The 21020-nt window shown below is 40.8% G+C and overlaps 1 protein-coding gene across 1 annotated transcript in view; it reads left to right on the top strand.

Annotated features, from left to right (window-relative positions):
- The window catches only part of GRIK1 (glutamate ionotropic receptor kainate type subunit 1), a 264135-nt gene that overhangs the window by 202101 nt on the left and 41014 nt on the right, over positions 1–21020 (top strand). Inside the window, exons 9-12 of the mRNA XM_069946178.1 lie at positions 6706–6819; positions 9332–9535; positions 11321–11544; positions 20653–20771. Coding sequence (XP_069802279.1) covers positions 6706–6819; positions 9332–9535; positions 11321–11544; positions 20653–20771 — 661 coding nt within the window. The remainder of the gene's footprint in view (positions 1–6705; positions 6820–9331; positions 9536–11320; positions 11545–20652; positions 20772–21020) is intronic.

Genomic DNA, 21020 nt, shown 5'->3' with positions numbered 1-21020 from the left:
CAAAACTAGCTCCAATTCCGACTCCACGACTCTGACTCCACAGCCTTGGTGGTAGCCGTTCTCCGCTCTAATATCATGGTGGATCCTCTGCTATTATCTCAGAATGCTTTAATACATATGTGCTTATATATCAGAATGGAGAATTAGAGAAGAGGGTTCTCAGTACATATGTCTCCAGTATCAGATTCCTTGGCTGCCAAACAGCTGAAGCATCAAGTGCTGATAGTATGGATAACCCTTGGATAACCCTCCTTATCCCAGCCTCTCATATTGATTATTTAGTGTTATGATCAGAGCAAAACATTCACAGGAAAAATTATTGAACTCATTCCGCAGAAAGGTCCTCACCGAACCCAGATGCCGGCACCATCGTAAAGCATGCACATTACTTATTATGATAGGTTGTATTTAACCAGCAATGAACCAGTCCGCTCCTCTCTCCTGGGCTCAGTCAGTTCTCCTCGCAGTATGTACAATGAGATAGCAGACCTTCCTTCTATGTGCCATTAGACAAGATTGACATATCACATACAGATGGGGGTGAAGTTATAGCTGGAAATACACAGCAGATGCATTATATGAATATGCATAATGTGCCAGGTGTCCAGAATGGTGATTATATATACAGTAGAGACTCCTGACTGTTCGATTACCAAATTAAATAATATGATTTACATACCTTTAAAATACAAATTTAAAAAAAAATAAATAGGGGACATTAGACATGAAGCAGCGCTGGTAATAGTCAATTGTGCCAGGACCAGGGCTTGAGCTGCCCTGCAGTTCCTGACACAGCTATTGGTGGCAGCAGAGAAGCCATGTCACCCCTTACTGCTGGAAAAATTTTTTTTAAAAGTTCTTTAATAAAGTTATATTACAAAGTAATATGCCTTTATTAAAGAAATGGCTGGACCCAGCACATCAGAACTCAAAGCCACTCTGACATAGTGGGCATTATGAAACCTCCTATGTCTGCCATGTTTGTATACCTACTAGGCCCTGCCAGAGGTGTTATGCTGACTGGCATATTATACTTCAATGCAAAAGTATTTAAGTGTATAAAAATAAATAAGTGATCAAAGATTGTGTATATACAACAAAATTGTACCAATAAAACATTAACTTATACTGTAAAAATAAGAAAACTATAGCAACTTCAATAGTAAACCTTTTCATGCTGCCTGAACTACAAGTCATTAGGCTGGTCCCTGGTGGCTTCTCCCCACCTCACCAGCCTTCATTGGTTGATCTCCACCTATACTCAAACAGGTAGGGATCTTTTAGTCAAGGTTGGTTGAGCAGGGAGAAGCCACCAGGAACCAGCCCAAAAACACAGGATTCAGGCAGTATAAAAATAATGACAGATTTCCTAAAACATAAAGGAAGCAGTGCGCAAAAAAGAAAAAAAAAATGTTATTCCACTCTGGTAAAATAAATGTTGAATAATGCCCCCTCCTAGAGACCAACAATTCATTCCATACTTAAAATCTTTTGCTTCACCTTACCCCAGTCCTGAGGGTATTGCTTTCTGCTTAAGACACAGAAAACTGAGTGGGAGCCGTTCTCCCCCTCCTCCTCCTCCTCCCTGCCGAGACGGCTCATGTAAACAGGTTATTTCTGAGGTCAAATTACTGGTGACCTCACTGTGATTAACCTCTCGGCATTAGAGAGTGCAGACACAGGTGGCCAGGGACACTGTTTACAGGAGCCGTTTCGGCAGGGAGGGGGGAAGAGAGGAAGACTGAGTGAACGGCTCCTACACAGTTTTCTGTGTCTTCAGCAGAAAGAAGCACCCTCAGGAATGGGGGAAGGAGACACAAAAGATGATAAGTATTGAATGAATTGTTGGTCTCTAGGAGGAAAAATGATTGAACATGTATTTTACATGCTGGAATACCCCAATATACCGATCCCATGATACAGCCGGGGGAGTATGGTCTACTTGCCGACCAAAGATCCGACTCCTTCACTCCCTTGACTATAATGAGGCGAATGAGTTGGATTTCATTGACCGTCAGGGTGAGACTCATGCTGCTGTGCATTCCCCCGGCTGTATCTCAGGATCAGTAACAAAGACTTGACAGTAAAGCTTTAAAGGGGTATTCTGATTTACTCAAAAACCACATGTATAAAATAACTACACCATACTCATCTTGTCAGGTCCAGTGCCAGCACTCTTTTCCACCCTTGTGCCTCTCTTTACCCTCTTGATACGCACTTCCCTTTCCCTGAGTGAGGCTGCAGCAGTGTGTTAGGGATGTCATCAGCAGAGCAGAAAGAACAAATGATCAGGGGAAGTAAATGTAGGCAGCAGAATGTACCAGAGAGCTGGCGCTGGACCTGACAAGATGAGTATGATGTTGCAGTAGCGGATTATAATAGGTTCGTTTAGGGCGGTAGCCCAGGGCCCTGAGCCCCTGGGGGGCTTATGGCCCCAAACAGACTTTCAGTGGTATATTATCTCCAGGCTACAGTTTTGCCATGATTTGCATAAAAATTGCAGCTTTTTATCGCAATTATGCACAAATCAGGGCAAAACTGCAGCCAGGAGACAATGCACTAACATTAGAGAATATATTGAAGGACCTTATCATGTGACAATGATGTCACTCCAGGTCCTTTACAGGCTGCATCATGGAGGAAAAAGACTAAAGCTAGTGTCGCCATAGTTACAGTGGGTTGGGGGGCCCAAACTTTGTGAACAGCCCGGGGCTGATGGTTAAGTTAATCTTCCCCTGGACAGGTTGCATTGTGGTTTTTAAAGAGACTCTGTCAGCAGGTTTATGATGTCCTATAAAGTAGGGGCAAAGAAGCTGAACAGAATGATGTATCACTTACATTGTTCTGTGCAGCTGATTCAGAGATAGTCTCCTGAATAACATGGACAAAAATAGTCCTCTCCATTATGAGCATGAGCTCAGTAGTCCTGGATATTCATGAGAAGCAGAAACTCCGCCCACCAGCTGCTGGCAGTTATCTATCCATGCTGTGTATAGGCAGTTAACTGTCAATCAGCAGCTAGTGACAGATTCCCTTTAAATAAACCTTTCTGGGTTATTTCTTTATTTTTCTCCAGTTATAATTGGAAATTGTTATGTTCCAGGATTATCAATTTTCACATTGTACCAAAGTTTCACAAATTTTTGCATTTTTCCATTTGAAGGTCTGAATGTAATTTCTCCAATGTGTTTTAAAGAATATGACTTACAATGGCGTCTGTATTCCTCCTCCAGCGCCGGCGAGATAAATGTGAAAAGCTTCTATGGAAGTAATTACAGCCTCCGCCAGTCATGTGACCTGTCAGGAAAGTCTTTACTATAAAATATGTTCTGTTACACTGTGTCCGGTATGAGAAGAAATCTCATTTCCTGTCTAATAAAAACCCGGTAATAATTACAAAAAAGGGAGACAATGGTAACACGCCGGCCAAAATAAAAGCTTCAATGTCAGGGTAATTTACACATCATTGATAATGTCCCTATCTTGTTAGAGCAGCTAGCAGCGGTATTATGCCGCCGCAGGCGCTGAAGCAGACGGGGTTATTACTGGTTTGTGTACTGTCTATACACCCACACTGTCAGTCCTAAGTACCCATCCCAGAGCATTCTCATACTTTATAATCCAGACATGTCCCAGTTATGCTAGGGCACCCTTACCTGGTCACCCAAATGCTGGTGAGGTGGCACCCCTTAAACATAATCATCCATCATCTTATGTATGAAACCAATAGAAAATAAATTGTATACTTACCCTCTTTGCTCCCATTTCTCGTTTGGCCAATCAGCACCAAGATGTAGTGCTCAGTCATTGGCTGAGGCAGGTCACTGATATCATCCCTGATTGGCTGAGATTGTAATTCCCTGTGTTATGCGCTGAACCGCAGAACCAGGGCTGGATGAGAACAATAGTGGCATGGAAATAAGGAAGGTAAGTATAGGTTATTTTTCTTCATACCATCGGCCTGAGCACAAAAGAAAAAAAAAAATATTCTCCATAATATTTTAATCTTTTTTATTTGTTTCACTAGAGAACTTTCACAGTGATGTTCTTTTTTAACAAACAATGCCTTGCATCATGTCATTGGTAAAGAGACTGCAAATGGACTTTCCTGTTTGTTTTTATAACTTAAATGCCATAGTGACTATTTACTGAGGCATCTAAGGGAAACACAGCTGAGATCAGAGTTATCTCTGATCTTGACTGCTGCTTCGAGAGGTCAGGTGTTAATCAGAGGTGCATAAGAATATACAGTATACAGGGGTGGAGGGTGGGGCTCGGTATCAGAAGCCATGTGTGGGGACTAAAGCTTGTGCAACCCTGCAGTTCCCAACTTGAACTCTATTGGCAGTACAGAGGCTTGTGTTGCCCTGTACTGCTGTCAATCAACGTATAATACAATTTAAATAAAAAATATATATAATTTTTTTTTTTTTTTGAGGACTATATATTACTGAATAATATAACTTTATTAATGCATTGTACACAGAAAAAAAGCATTTCCTCTGTAGAGTACTCCTTTAATGTACAGTCCCCCAAAACTCAAAGCTGTTGCAGGTTATTGCTTTTATGCCTGTAAATGAGAAAAAGAAATACGACTACTACTTCAGATTATTAGTATTAACAAAAGAAAAGAAAAAAGAAATAATAGAGGTTGGAAATTCCTTTAAAGCCTTGCAGCTGCCATTCCACAAATGAGATTAGAATGGTGTTCTGTGTACGGGACCTCATTGGCAACCTTCTGCCTCCTCATCTGTGAGCAGTTGGCAGGGCTCAAGTCTTCAAGCTGTTATTTTTGCAACAGTGAACACTGATTACCCTGCGAGCGTCCGATCCGAGCCGCCACCAGCCGCATTGTCTGCACCATTTGGCCCTAATGTTTTACTTCTGTTTTATGAGTCAGAATGCAGTCCATTGTAACCAGTGGGGGGAAAGATTAAAGATATTAGATAGATATGAGATAGATAGATAGATAGATAGATAGATAGATAGATAGATAGATAGATAGATAGATAGGAGATAGATAGATAGATAGATAGATAGATAGATAGATAGATAGATATTAGATAGATAGATAGATAGATAGATAGATAGGAGATAGAAAGATAGATAGATAGATAGATAGATAGATAGATAGAGAGATAGATAGGAGATAGAAAGATAGATAGATAGATAGATAGATAGATAGGAGATAGATAGATAGATAGATAAATAGGAGATAGATAGATAGATAGGAGATAGATAGATAGATAGATAGATAGATAGATAGATAGATAGATAGATAGATAGATAGATATGAGAGATAGATAGGAGGTAGATAGATAGATAGATAGATAGATATGAGAGATAGATAGATAGATAGATAGATAGATAGATAGATAGATAGATAGATAGATATTAGATAGATAGATAGATAGATAGATAGATAGATAGATAGATAGATAGTCAATAGTGTTTTTGGTATATGGTGTATACCTGTTTGGTGCCTCCATGTAGCAGTTTATACACACAGGTAGTAAAAAAAAAATCATATTCTCAACGAATCATATATTTGTGTAAGCTACAATCTGATTGGTTGCTGCCCCTCCCCCCGCCCGTGTCTGCACCACTTTTTATACATAAAGGTTGGTATGTCAGCAATGTGCATGTATAAATGTGGGAGCGGGGATCACCATCACTAACAATGCTGCCGATGCTACCGAGATGGAAGATAAAGAGCGGCCTCCCTCTTGTCAGGTGGAGGATTTATACATGCACGAGCGGCTGCTGTACATTATATACTTATTATTAATTCTTCACAGTCCATTTCTTACAGGACAAATTGTCCTCTCGGCTTTCCTTATTGTTGACAGCTACATCAGACAATGATTTATTTAGCAAATGGCAAAAGATGGAAGAATATGAATATATATTATTAAAGGGAGTCTGTCAGCAGTTTTGACTCGACAAAACTGCTGACAGTGCTAGATAGGTACAGCGGCAGACACGCAACAAGATGCCGGATGTATGACAGAGAAAAAAAGTTCTAATCCATATCACTTTGTACATGGAAGTGCCATCCAATAAGGAGACTGCTAGAGCTCTCAATCATAGCTGAGAGGAGGGGCCAGGGGAAATCGGTACAAAGAGTTCAGGACTCCTAAAGAGAAGAGCCCGCCTTCTGGACACTTGTTATGGTAGAAATAGAGAGAGTCTTCATAGGGTTAAGTAGTCCACTCCATTAAAATCTGCTGTACTTAGGGAAAGAACCTGACCTCAGTGGAGACTGGTAGATTATCAAATATTGTGGATTATTCAGTAGTTAGAAAAAGTTTGTACGAAGGAATTTTCTAACCAGTTTCACCGATATTGCCATCTTTTGGTGAAAACATATGAATAGATGTCATGAAGTATAAGAGGATTACAGGAATGATACTGGGTGAACTACAGGATTCTACTAGGAATGCATTATGTGTGTCTGAAAGTCAGGCACAAATCTATCTATCTGTCTATCTATCTTCTATCTATCTATCTATCTATCTATCTATCTATCTATCTATCTCCTATCTATCTCCTATCTATCTATCTATCTATCTATCTATCTATCTATCTATCTCCTATCTATCTCCAATCCATTTTTTTAATCTAATCTATTGTCTTTCTATCCATATATATTTTGTCATTTTTTATATAGACATATCAAATTTTCTCACAATTTCCATTTTGCAGATTGGAGTTTGGAATTCAAACATCGGCCTTAATATGACGGACAATGCAAAAGACAAGTCCACTAATATAACAGACTCACTAGCCAACCGGACACTTATAGTCACCACCATCTTGGTAAGTAGAAAAAACTGTTGATAAAATCTTTGCCAGGGTTGTAGATACAGCTTGGGGTACTTAGATACAGAACTCAGTGTTCTTAAATACAGAGCTCAAGGTACTTGGATACAAGGATTAGGGTAGTTAGATACAGAGCTCAGGGTACTTACATACAGAGCTCAAGGTACTTGGATACAAAGCTTAGGGTAGTTAGATACAGAGCTCAGGGTACTTACATACAGAGCTCAAGGTACTTGGATACAAAGCTTAGGATAGTTAGATACAGAGCTCAGGGTACTTACATACAGAGCTCAAGGTACTTGGATACAAAGCTTAGGGTAGTTAGATACAGAGCTCAGGGTACTTACATACAGAGCTCAAGGTACTTAGATTAAGACCATTTCTGCAGATTGAATCTTTGCATGGGTGAAGGAAGGCAAAGGAAAGTGTGAAGAAGAAGTTAAGTTGACCATGCACTTTCAATAATTGACAGCCCTGACAGCCGACTAATCACTCGGCCGTCAGTTGTCTCTTCTGACCGGCCCCCATCCTCTCTATTCACAGTTATGGTCAAGTGTTCCTGTATTCTATATGGGGAGGAGAAGGGTAAGTTGCAGCAAAAGAGCTCTCGCTGCGGCTTATCTCTCCCAAAACAAAAGGGTTGGGCAGAAATTTTTTTATCACATTTGACTCCTATCTCCACCAACATAATAACCTTGTTCCCACACAGTCTTCTCTTGGCTATTTTACGGACGTCTTCTCGGACATCCATTATTTGCATAATGACAGCTGTCCAAAGAAAACAACTGAAATACAGCCAAAAAAAAAAACCTTGTGGGAACATAGCCTTAGACGGTGCTTTCACCATGTCCTGGTAAATAGTTAATATCCTAAATCGATGGCAGAGAAGGACAGCATAGTATATCTATATCTAGGGGAATCCAATTATTACTAATAGCACTAATGACTTTCATATCTATTGGTAATGAAATCATTGATTTATTACAGTGATGTGAATTAATATAATAAACATTGACAGTTCCTTTAAAAATTATTAAAAGCCATTGAGCACAATATACTGACTCTCTGTTGGACCAGGATGGGCCAAAGACGTCAGATCTGAAAACATATAGGGGGACATGTATTAAGGTGCGTATCGGCGTAAAGTGCCGATTTGCGTATTATTTTATTCGCAAATGGCCGATTTGCGAATAAAATATTCGCATATTGGCACTTTCCGCCGGGTACAATGGGGAGTTGGGGTGGGGGTGTGGAGGGGGCGGGACGGGGGGCGCGGACTCAGAGTTTGCGCGATTTATCTTTTGCCCCAGCAAAAGATACGCCGAAAACCTACTCCACCTTTCAGGTGGCGTAGGTTTTCTGCCGTGCGCACTGATGCGCACGGGATTTATGTAGAGGCAGTCCGCCTCTACATAAATCTCCGTAGCGCCGGAGATGCGGGGACATATTTATGTCCGGCGTAAAAAACGTCGGACTTAATAAATGTCCCCCATAGTTATTTTTTTTTTTTACCCATGCTTAATATAGGTAATGTAGGACTGTATTACACTGAAAGGCAGTCTTATTTTAGCATGTTTGTTGCCGTTTTTTGTAGTAATAATTGCCCGGTCTTCACCAAATGGATACCATAAAGGTCCCAATACAATTAAGTGAAAAATGTTGACCCCACCGATTTCTTTGGGGCCAGCTGTCATTTTTGTGTAGAGACCTCCCAACTCTCACCCAGTATACAATGTCATGGGTGAGAAGTTTTGACAAGGTAAAATTTCAACTGCCCAACCCATATGTTTCATAGGAGACAAGCCACCAAAAGAGGTATCTTAGTGGCTTATTTCTCCCCATTTACAGAATATGAGCTTTTGGCCTTTGGGGTAAACATAAGAGATAACGGTCAGCCAACTGGCACCTTTGGCCATAATTAGGGTATGTTCAATATAGGCGGGAATTCTCTATGGGATGGCCCACACGCCTCTGCTCTCTGCTCCCACCGCTCTCTGCTCAAAGAATTGACATGTTAATTCTTTGAGTGGAGAGTGACGGAAGCGGAGATGTACTACCATCCTATAGAGACACTGCGTGACACTAAGGCAGACAGGATTCTGCGGCGGGGAGCACTATGGTGGAATCCCGTCTGTCTCAGTGTGACATTGCTTCTCTGTGGGAGAGCGCACGCTCCTCCGCTGCCGCCGCTCTCCACTTAAGTAAGTGACATGTCACTTCTGTGAGCAGAGAGCGGCGGCAGCAGAGGAGCGCACGCTCTCCCATAAACAAGCTATGGGACACTAAGACAGATGGGATTTCGCGCCTGATTTACTCAGCGTGAACATACCCTTAGATTGGAAGATGGTGCAGCATCCCTTCTCCTAATGGAACCTAGAAGACAGGTGCCCCAAATGACACCTCCTAGGAGAATGACTTCATATGTGTGCTGGAGTTCCTCTTTAATGCGTACACAACCATAATTTATGATTCCAACATAATGGAGCCTCCTATTTATCATGTTTTGTAGGAGGATCCCTATGTCATGTACAAGAAGTCCGACAAGCCCTTGTACGGAAATGACAGATTCGAGGGTTACTGCTTGGATTTGCTCAAGGAACTCTCTAACATTCTGGGCTTTATTTATGAAGTCAGGCTGGTGGCAGATGGCAAATACGGGGCACAGAATGACAAAGGGGAGTGGAACGGGATGGTCCGAGAGCTCATCGATCATGTAAGAAACCAGCGAACGGTTTTAAGTTATCAACACAAAACAAACAGTGATGAGAATTCCTTGTGTTAAGCTTCAAACTTGTCTCAATCCATCAAAATGCCTCATTGTGGTTCCCCATGTGATATATTCTCATTAAGATTCCTGTTTATACCCACAGACTGGGAAATAGAAGTCCACCAGTAAATCCTATTTCAGTAGACTACTTCAGCATATTATATTTTATATTGGGATATAGATGATACCGAGCACTAGCCACCACCATTCATCATCTAGGTGACATCTTGTAGTAATGTTTCTTTTATAAGGAAACCAGGAACACTTTTAAGACTTGTCTATTAGAGATTGCTGTGGTCAACATCGGCACAGATACAGAGACTGCATTACAGAGAGTGGTGGTGTATTATGGGGTTGCTGCAACATCGGGAGCCACTCAATCATTGTGTTCGTAAGGAAAATCTCAAGACCTGGTTTGGCCATTAGGGTCTTGTAATGTTCTCTTTGTTTGTGGAAGGGTGAGCACTACAATACTGTACCAAGCAGTAGAAGAGGAGGACATAAATATGACACAACAGGCTCCCTCCTCACCACCAGGCCCCATAGCAGTGTAGCAGACAGCCTGGAGATATAGAACATTTGCAGAACTACATATAGAACATTTGCAGAACTACTAGACTCCAGGGACTAGGGAGCTAAACAAATGGACACCTGCAATATGTTATTAAACAACTGATGACCAGGGACTGGTGAACTTAATCAAAGGACACTAGGAGAAGGTCTACCAGATCACTAAACACTAGGTAAAAAAATAATAGACTCTAGACACTGGATTACTAAACCATTGAACATTAGGGACTTAGTGACAAAATGGATACTAGAACACAAAGAGTTGGCTTACTAGACTACAGGACACCAAATAATGGGGCCCCTTACTAATGGACACTATTACCCAGGACCCGGGTTACTAAATCACAGAACACCAGGAAATTACACACATAGCTAGTAGACACTAGCATCTGGGTTACAAAACTACTGGACCTCAGGAACTGGGAGACTAAACTAATGGAGGCTAGCATCTGAGATATTAAACCACAAGACAGCAAGGAACTAAACTAATGGGCACTATTAGGGGATTACTAAAGCACTGGATACCAGGGAATAAGATACTAAACTAATAGACACTACATCTAGGTGTAGGCACTCACTGCTAGATTACTAAACCACTGGACACCTGGGATTGGATCACTAAACAGGTTTTCCAAATCCCTTAACCTTTTTTATAAAAAGGTGATAATGTTATACTCATACTTACCTTACAAAGCCTTTGCTGCCCCCATGCCAGTGCCCCCCCCCCCCCTTATTTCTGTTTACCTGCCTCCAAATGTTGTGTCATCGCCATATGTTATACGTACAACCACTTGTTGAGCAAGTTACTGCCACAGCCTATGACTGTTGTTACACTGTTGTTGGTTACTCCCAGTAAACAAATACTCTCAGGGACCATTAAGGAATCGACACAGGAGCATCAGGGGGTTGATAACATGAGTAATACTTTGGTAATGTTCTACCATTGTTGGCTGTTACTAAATGATTTATTGGGGTGCACTAATCCAGTGGACACTAATATCGGGCTTGTGCTGTTGTTTCGTTTTTAATGTTCCCTGCTATAAGATGAAGCAGATCAACAATGCACATAATAAAATATGTTTAAAAAATATATATATATATATATATATATATAAATATATATTTGAAAAAAATTAAAATGAAGGTGGTTTCTATCCACAGAAAGCCGACTTGGCCGTCGCTCCTCTCACAATCACTTACGTAAGAGAGAAGGTAATAGACTTCTCCAAGCCATTCATGACCTTAGGAATCAGCATCCTATACCGGAAACCTAATGGCACCAATCCCGGAGTCTTCTCTTTCCTCAACCCCCTGTCTCCTGACATATGGATGTACGTCCTACTCGCCTGCCTGGGAGTTAGCTGCGTTTTGTTTGTCATCGCAAGGTAAGTGACTCTTCTGATGGACCCTGGACTGTATATTACCATTGCAGTGCAGTGAATTATAGATCGAGGTCTAGAGAAGATTAGTTGTCATTCGATTGGCACCGGCCAATAGATGCCGAACATGATGTCATCTAAACCATTGTTTATTAAAGCCATAAATAAATATAATGCATTTCATAAGTAGGTTTCTAACATTTTATCTATCTCTTTATATGATTTCATCCTTAGAATATTTACTGTTATTTATGATCAATTTGTAAGTAGCTTTTAAAAAGTCACCAGGATTTACAAGCTCTTTGAGTTGTCCCATTATATGTCCCATTTATACCACTATCTGTAGTTCCCTGAGGAGTTGTCACTAAACTTTTACAGTCCTCTGAATAGCAGATAGGTCTCAAGGGATGCATCATTGCATTGACTAAAAAAGTTGGGTGTCCGCTCCAATGGGAACACCAGGAAATGGACCATAAACCATATTGGTTAGGACTAGTGTTGAGAAGATTAGTTGAACTGTTCGGGTTCAGCAATGTTCTCCGAACCTGGAAACCCAGCATTTAACTCCCGCAGAAGTTGGATGCAGCAATAGGGCTGATAGGAAAACAGCCTATGGATACAGTCTATTAGTGTATTCATGTTATCCAAGACTTCCTAGGGCTGCATCCAACCTCTGCAGGTTGCCAAATGTTGCAGAACCCAACAAGTTCGTCAAATTAGATCAACACTAGTTATCACAAAGCTAACTAAGGAGTATCTAGATAGGACTTTCAGGCTATGTTTCCACCATATCCTTTTTTTTTTTTACCGTTTTACCGCCATCTTTTTGGACAGCCGTCATTTTGAGGCCAAATAATGACCAAATTCCGCAAATAACGGCCATCCAAACAGATGGCCGTAAAGAAGAAGACAGAAAAAGACTTAGTGGAAACATAGCTGTAAAAGGATAGACAAAGAAGCCTTATAAACTTTTATAACGTCAAGTAAAGTATTGTTCAGGTGATATGTAATAACATGACTGGTATAAAGTACTGTATCACTTTTGTGATATTTTGAGGATGTGGCAAAGGATTTTTCTTGGTAAAATAGTGCCAATATTTTCTAGCTTAGAAGCAAGGATTACGTTGGACAATTGTGTACACATCTTACAGTCTTGAAAAATGTTGAGTGCATATTATTTCCCCAAATTTCCAGTACAGCCTACCTTAAACAGAGAAAGAAGGAAGGGCTCATAATGCATCTGAAACACATTGGTATGATAGGAGGATTATTGCTGTATCCAACATATTACTACTTCCAAGCTGGATTGTCTGGAGTTTCTATTGGTTAAAAGTTATGTAGGAGAGGAGCTTTAGCCGCCATAATGGAAACGTAATATGTGCTTATGTAGAGTCCATCAGAATGGGACTGAACTCTGCTTTATACAAGGGAAGTCTAAATTAAAGACCTCTTTATGTAAGGGCATACATGTCCTCAGTCGGGGGTGGGGTACCCAACAACTATTGAAAAACTATAATTGCCATCATGCTAAAGCTTTGGCTGTCAGGCATGATGGGTATTGTAGTTTTGCATCAGCTGGAGGCCTTAGGTTCCTCATTCATGTCCTAGAAGCTGCCCATAAAGTTAGGACCTTTCGAAAGTGGGGGCCCAGACCTTGAAGAGCCTGTTCCCTTTGTTACAAGGTGTCCCCCATGAGTGGACAGGTCACTACTATATACAGGATGAGTACAGTCTTCTACTATCAGCAAGTTCTCATTTTTTTTTTTTATCTTACTCATTTTTCTTTCTACCATGTATGAAGCGGCTTTCCAGCAATCATTCTGATGAATAGCCCTATCTTATGCAGAGTAACTACAGTAATTTAATATGCATGTGAGACCAGCTTGGAGAACAAACCTGATGCATTGTTTTGTATCGAAAAAACACTAAAAAATCTGTTTCCATTTGGCTAAGTATGTTCAAAGTCATCTATGAATATTTACTTGTTAATTAGTGGGTTTATTACAATCTGGTTTCATTACTCTTGCTAAACTAAGCCCCTTGAGTTATAAGAGTTAATAAATTCACCGATTAATCATAGTGTTGAAACAGTAATTAAAATGTATTTGGTATGACATTGGCAATTAGAAGAGTTTTGCAATTATAAATACCATAGATAGGCTCCAGGAAGGAGCAGAAAAGCCATCCTGCCTGGCTCGCCAATTATTACCTAGACTCAAAGGGTCCATTTTTAGCTCTCTGTACCAAGAAATTATTATTTTTTTTAATTGATGGAAGTAATGAATGAATACGTTACCTCAGATTTATCGGTTGGCAACTCCTGCAACGATAGCCGGAGGGCAGGTTTGCTAATTCCTGAGAGAGGATCCGTAATTTTATACCACTTAGGAAAAAGTCTTCTTATCTCTTATTTGCGGTGTACATCTGCTGCGGTTAATTGTGGTAATGACCAGTGAAGTGCTCCACGGGCAGTGCTGCAAATTCATTATCACCCAAATCGTTATTTGGAAATCCATGTTCTCTTTTTTTCTTTTTTAAAGATTTTTCTATATTTTTTAATTATTTTTTTTTTTAACATATTTTCAGAGATGAGCGAAATTACAGTAAACATTTGGGGAAGATGGATGTAGCCTTGGGGATTGCACCCATTTTTTCCTGCCAGCGGGAATCAAATGCAGAGCTTTCAGGGTTTTTAAAAAAAACTTACTGTAGTTTTGCTTATCTCTTCACAGGTTACTAACGAATATACTATTTACGGTAATACTTCTTAAAGGGCTTAACCAGTCTTATAAATTTGATTTAATCTATTCTAAACATAGGATATTGATATAAGATTGATGAGGGTCCAACTCCCAACATCCCCTCCCCCCTCCGATCAGATGTTTTAAAGGGCAGCATTGCTCATGTTGACATTGTAGCCTCTACAGTGTTTGCTATTGCTCATCCTTGCATCACTGTACTTAGAGAGGATTGAATCGGTTTGTCATTAACCAATTTCACTCTAATTTTTATTGATTTCGGGGAGTCACTGACAGAGACAGGGGCACCTGTCAAAAAAAGAGTTCCTGCTCCTGTGTACTTAACGGCAGGGTATACATCGTAAGTCTCATTGCTCAGTGTTTCTAGCTGCCCGGAGGTACCAATGATGCAAAATACATTACCACTTACATTCATGACAGTGCAAATGTTAACAATATATGCCTCACTGCTCTGTGTACAGAAGTAAGGACTTATATCTTTTTACAGGAGTCCCTGCTCCCATACTAATCCAAATTGGATGTTTAATTCAAATCAAATTTGATGAATTTGTTTTGAGGGAATCCTCCCAAATCTAAATTCAGGAGGTTCGCTTATTTCTAGTAATACTATATGTATAGTGCAGCATTGCCTTGTTTATTTGAATTGGACAATGCTGCAATACCTTGTATAATTACAGAGTTCACTGGAGCACCACAGCCTAATCTGAGGATAGACTATCAATTTTAAAAGCCTCAATAACCTCTTTAACCCTTAAAGATCAAGTTAACCTTTTTGGTGGCATTGTGGAAGGATATACTCTCTGATCTCTAATACCATCTTTTGGAGGTAGTTTTCCCTTCAATTTTCTACTTCTTTGAACTTGACCATACACAGTGGAAATAGGGGTTGGGTGTCACGGATCGTCACTGTGAAACACCACAGTAGTTTGATGGCAGCTTACCCCTCAGCTCCCCAGTAACAGTAAAGATGAGTGAACCAAATCTTTTGATTTAAGATTTACTCCAAACTTTAAATAGAGTTTGGTTAACTACTGAACCGAACCCTTTGCAAGGTTTGGAACAAGTTCATTAGGATGGTGGCCGCACAAATAAAAAATAAAAAATGATATGCTCGCCTGTGTGCCCTTTCCCTGTGTCCTCCTCTTGGCCTCTGGTGTCTCCAGCCCGCTCATGAGATAAGAGTGATCCGCTCAGCCAATCACTGGTTGTGGCACTGCCCTGTCTCAGTCAGTGATTGGCTAAGCAGGATTTTTACAGCTGCAGAGGACACTAGAGAAGGAAGACACTGTGGGAGCAGGTAAGCATACATGAGCAAACTTTGTGAACCGCGCTTGTGAACGCCTGCAATTGTATAACGGTTTTAGTTTCATTTAAGGTTCTGTTTGGACAAACCCAAACTTTATGTCAAAGTTCAACATACCTGCCAAACCAAACTTTTTAAAAGTTCACTCATCTCTACTGAACAGTCACGTGTACAAAGAGGAGGGAGAAATAATTGTTGAGGGAGCTATTGAAGTTGTGTAGGCACCTTTTAGGCTCCTTAAAGGAATCAAACATCGACTTGAAGGAAAAGTTATCTCCGAAGGTGGCATCAGAAAGCTGCTCTGCATGTATGAATGGCCTTTAAGTTTCCACACACCTTCATGGTGCTTTACTCAAGGAGAAATATCACCCTTTTGATCCTATGATGCCAGTGTAAATTTATGATGCCATCTTTTTACTGTACTTTAAAAAGTTTATTTGTAACAAGCCAGTTGCTGACAAGTCCTTCACTGGGACCTTCCATAAGGTGTTGTTGGCAGAGGAAGCTATAGTTTATTTTGGATAGTATAGCATGGAAAGTATTTATTGGAATCAGCACTGGCTAGTTTCATGGGGTGTGATTAGTTATCAAGGTTCCCCCTACTATTCATATGTATTTGGGTTTATTGAAGGGGTTGTGCTGGATTAGAAAAACAAGGCTGGGCTCTTCAATAAAAAAAAGTTCCATATCTCTCCCCAATGGCTCAGTCCCATTCACTTCAATAAAGCTGAGTTACAATAACACAATAACAACTAATGGACAGGTATGGCGCTATGATTACCTTTCCGTGTAATAGGTTCTGTAAACGATCCAGAAGATCAGTATATGTTTAGGTGCTCAAGCCCTGGATTGACCTATTATAAGATAATATGGATCAATGCACATTGAAGATAGACAAAATAGCTAAAATAATAGATATAAAAAGAAGACAGAAGATAACAAAAACATATAAAAATAGAAATGAGGTGCACAACGGCTAATGATAGAGATGAGCAAATATACAGTAAGTTTGTGAAACCCTGAACACTCAGCATTTGACTCCCGATGGCTGGAGAAGATGAATGCAGCCCTAGGGCTGCCTAGAAAGCATAGAAACAAATAGAGATGTATCTATGTTTTCCAGACAGCCCTAAGGCTGCATCCATCTTCTCCACCCACCAAGAGACAAATGTTGACCGTTTGGGGTTTCGCAAACCTAAATTTACTGTAAATTTACTCATCTCTAAAAAAAAAAAAGGTTAAAAAAAACTCAGTCTGTGGTCAGAAACGTTGCTGTATTTTGCACATGCTTGGACTTAGCAGAGTGCCGCTGCATCATTGGATATCTAAATTGTGTACCTGTTGGAGCCCAGTACACAGGGGGCACCAAGCTTCTTATATTTTTTACTGCAAACTTTTGTGAGTTATAGTTATTGAACAACCCATACAGTGAAAGGCTATGTTCACACACAGTAAGAGACCGGCCGTTCAGTGACCCAGCTGGGTCACGGAATGGCCGGTCTTGGAAAAGGTCATCCCAGCCGGTACTGCAGTACCGACCAGATGATTTTTATGGCCGCAGAGTTCTGATGTGGGTGCATCCATGCACACCCGCATCAGAACTCTCGATTGCCGCTCTCTCTATAGTGTGCAGATGGTTTTCTGCGGCCTCTATTAACTAAATAGCAACTGCAGAAAACTGACATGTCAGTTGTTTGCGGCGCCGCTAGGGATCCTGGCCGGAGCGTGTACCATGTGTATATGCTCCGGCCGGGATCACATAGAACGCATGGTAACGTATATTTTCATTTTACGAAAATCTACGTTGTGTGAACATAGCCAAAAAGACCACAAAATTCTAAAACGAAGCCGAAATGTGAGGTTTTTATTCATCGAGGCACGTGCGACCTGTTTATCAAGCGTTCCCTAATGCAAGTGTCAATTATTTATATCATCTCATATGCAAATGAGCAATTAATCAGATTACATACAAATCGTACAAATCAGAGACACAAATATCAGAACTAAATATACACGTTCCTTTCTACCTGTTCGATTCAGCGTAGGGTGCACAACTGGCACAAACTCCACAGAGTTCCTTACAAATTACTTTTTTTCCTGTTTTTTAGACGGACAGAAATTACCTGCATTTTCCCGTAAGTGCATATTAGGCTACTTCAGCATGGCTGTCCCCATTCCTAATACATGTCGAAGGTAATCTGGCAGCCGTAGCCTCCTGTGAAAGCAAATATCAGATACTGATTACCTCTTAAGTAGTGTTACCCGTGCAGTTTGCTTCCTCGGGAAGCGGTGACTTCCGAATGACTAAAGGATTTTTAGTCATTATCAGATTGCAGGTTTGGATTATGCATCAGCCGTATCCTTTAGAGATGTCCTGGAAAACCTTTCAGCAGAGAATCGTTACTCCCACGTGAAAGCAAGTTGCAGGCATACTTGAGACAGGAATATATTAGCGTCTGGATTTATCACACGGTACAAAGCTATAGATCACTTTTTAGTCAATACATTGAAGCCTGACGCCATTGTTTGTAATGGAGATGTTTGTTTAAGTGCTGTGTTAAGCGCCATAACTGTCTCTAATGGCACATGAATGTCACTTGTGTATTATAAACATATTTTATGTTACTTGTGCATTATAAACATAGTTATGTATTATGGAGCTTAGGCATAAAGACAAGGAAGACCAATAAAAAACAGGGTTACGTTGTACAATGTTCAAGTTCAGATAGACCCAGTCACCCAATCCTCTGTATCCTGCAATAACAGAAATGTAGATTGTACATTTTGACAAATCACTTGCTACCTTGTTTATTTATCATTGCTTGACTATTATTGATGAACGAACCGGACGAAAGTTTGGGTTCGTCCAAAGCTAAGCACTCAATATTTGACTCCTGCTACTTGAAAAAGTTGGACGCAGTCCTATGGAGTCCTGGAAGACATGGATACAGCCATAAGTATCCAACTTCTCCAGACAGCGGGAGTCAAATGCATGAACTTTTCGGTTGGGACTAACCCGAAGAGTCAGCAGGTTCACTCAAGACTAGTGACTATGTACAGAAGGTTCAATGTTTGACAAAGAAGGAGCAAAGTAGGGTCCCCATTCTACAGGCCTTATTTGGGCCGCCACATATATGTTTTTCCTCCTTCTAAAAGAGAAAGGCAACATGGTTTTTTGGTCACCTTATACAGTACATGCTTTTCCTCCCTCTAGATAAGAAGGGCAGCTTGGCCAGATACTGACCACCTTGTTTTCTAATACTGTTAGCCTATGTATGGAGCCCTGTAAAGGATCAATAATTGATATAGGGGCAAGTTAAGGATCCCATTCACCCTATACTTTTGTTGGTGGTGATAGGGCTGCAGCTCCTCTGCCCATACAGAACACAGAACTGCTTGGCCATGCTGAACGTTCCTGTGTATGGGGAGGTCGGCCGCCAGATGGTGGAGGTAACAGATTTGTTTTAGGTGAATCATTTAAAATTGCCATTACCATTTTAGCAATGAAGAAGAAGGCTTTGGAGTAAGGGTTTGGTTAGGATTACATTGTGTTGGTGTTAAAGAGTTTGAAAGGGGTTGGATACAGTCCAGAGTGTCATACACATGACTTTTTCTGGGCATTTGCAGCAGCCAATTATATGTAATAGGAGGACAAATGTTTTCAAATCTGGCTTATCTTTACTTTTTGGTGAGGAAGATGTTTGTTTCCTACCACTGGCTGAAAAATGTCTATGGTGGCCTTTAGATATGTCTTGTGTTAAGCGAATTTAACTCTTCGCATCTGGAAAAGTTGGATTCTGCTCTAAGGGGTCCCGGAAAACCTAGATACAGCCATAGGCTATGTTCACACTACGTAAAAGTACAGCCGTTGTTGCCGATGGCAAAAACGGCTGTACTTTTACCGCGGTGGAACAATGCCTGTTGTGCTATGGGATCCTGGCCGGAGCGTACACACATCATGTCTGCTTCGACCGGGATCCCATACGCCGCCGCAAACAACTGACATGTCAGTTTTCTGCGGCCGGAATTCAGTGAATTCTGGCCGCAGAAGGACCTGTCAGTTCACACAGTGAAGCGAGCGGCTCCGGCAGCTCGCTTCACTGTGGGCTATGGGAAGCTCTGATGCGGGCGCGCGCTGATGCGCCCACATTAGAGCTTCGCGGCCGAAAGATCATCCGGCCGGTTTTGAAGTACCGGCCGAGATGATCCGGCCAGAGACCCGGCTGGGGTCACGGTCTCTTACGTAGTGTTAACATAGCCATAGGCTTTATCCATTATTTCCAGGCAATATTACTTAATTGCAGAGCGTTTGGTTTAGAGAAGTTGCCAAACCCGGACACTTGCATGAAGTTTGCTCAACACTAGACATGTCTCTTTTTCCACATTGGTGAAGGAAAGCAACAAGGCTCTTGGAGCTACCTTTCCTTTTCCAGGGGATTATTATCCATTAAGAGAAACCCTCTAGTAGATGTTGTACATAGAGCATGCACCATATTGAGATAGAGAAATTAAAATTATTATAAAACATTTACCAAGAAAAAATCCTTTGCATACATTAAAGAACACTCCAGGACAAACAAATGTGTTATGTCTAGTGTGCATGACACAACCAGGAACAATAACATTCTGACCCACCTCTCAAACCTTGCACTAGTTATAACTAGAGATGAGTGAACCTTGAGTACTCTCACATTCACTCGAGTACTTTCACAAGCATGCAGCATTTGATTACTGGTGCCTAAAGAAGTTGGATGGAGCTGTAGAGAGTCCTGGTAATCAAATGCTGCGTGCTTGGGTTTGGACAAACCCGAGAGTGCTCGAGATTCACTCATCTCTAGTTATTACAGATCATCTTAGTTCTGCCTGGAGTGTCCCTTTAATCTTCAGTTATATATTTTATGTATTTTATGTGAAAATGGGAAAAACAACTTTGTTAAAATGCTTTATATGGTAACACTTAACTCCTCTTCTTTTCTTCACATTGTTTAAGCAGGTTTGCTGATGCTTTGTATTTATCTGATGTTTACAGACTGTCTCTGTTAAAAACCACAGGTTCACCCCATACGAGTGGTATAACCCACACCCGTGCAACCCTGACTCAGATGTCGTGGAAAACAATTTTACTTTGCTAAATAGTTTCTGGTTTGGAGTTGGAGCTCTCATGCAACAAGGTACTTAGGTCACAACTTGATTGTCAGACACCTCCCACAGTCTGCTTGGGGCCTTCTGTGCTGGTAAACTCCACTGCCGTACCCCCCATAAAAAAATAAAACCGTAAACCCTTATGCCACCTTACTGGATTGCCAAGCTTCAATGTGATGGAATCAGAAAGAGATGGCTATGCTTACTCTCTGCAAATGGCAGACTACGCAGTATAGACGATTTAATGTCTTCTAACTGGGGAACATCTTCCAAACGTA

Source organism: Dendropsophus ebraccatus, chromosome 11 (genome assembly GCF_027789765.1).
Source record: "Dendropsophus ebraccatus isolate aDenEbr1 chromosome 11, aDenEbr1.pat, whole genome shotgun sequence".
NCBI classification, from domain to species: Eukaryota; Metazoa; Chordata; class Amphibia; order Anura; family Hylidae; genus Dendropsophus; species Dendropsophus ebraccatus.
The sequence above is the reverse complement of the archived record's forward strand: the minus strand, read 5'-3'. Positions and strand labels throughout refer to the sequence as shown.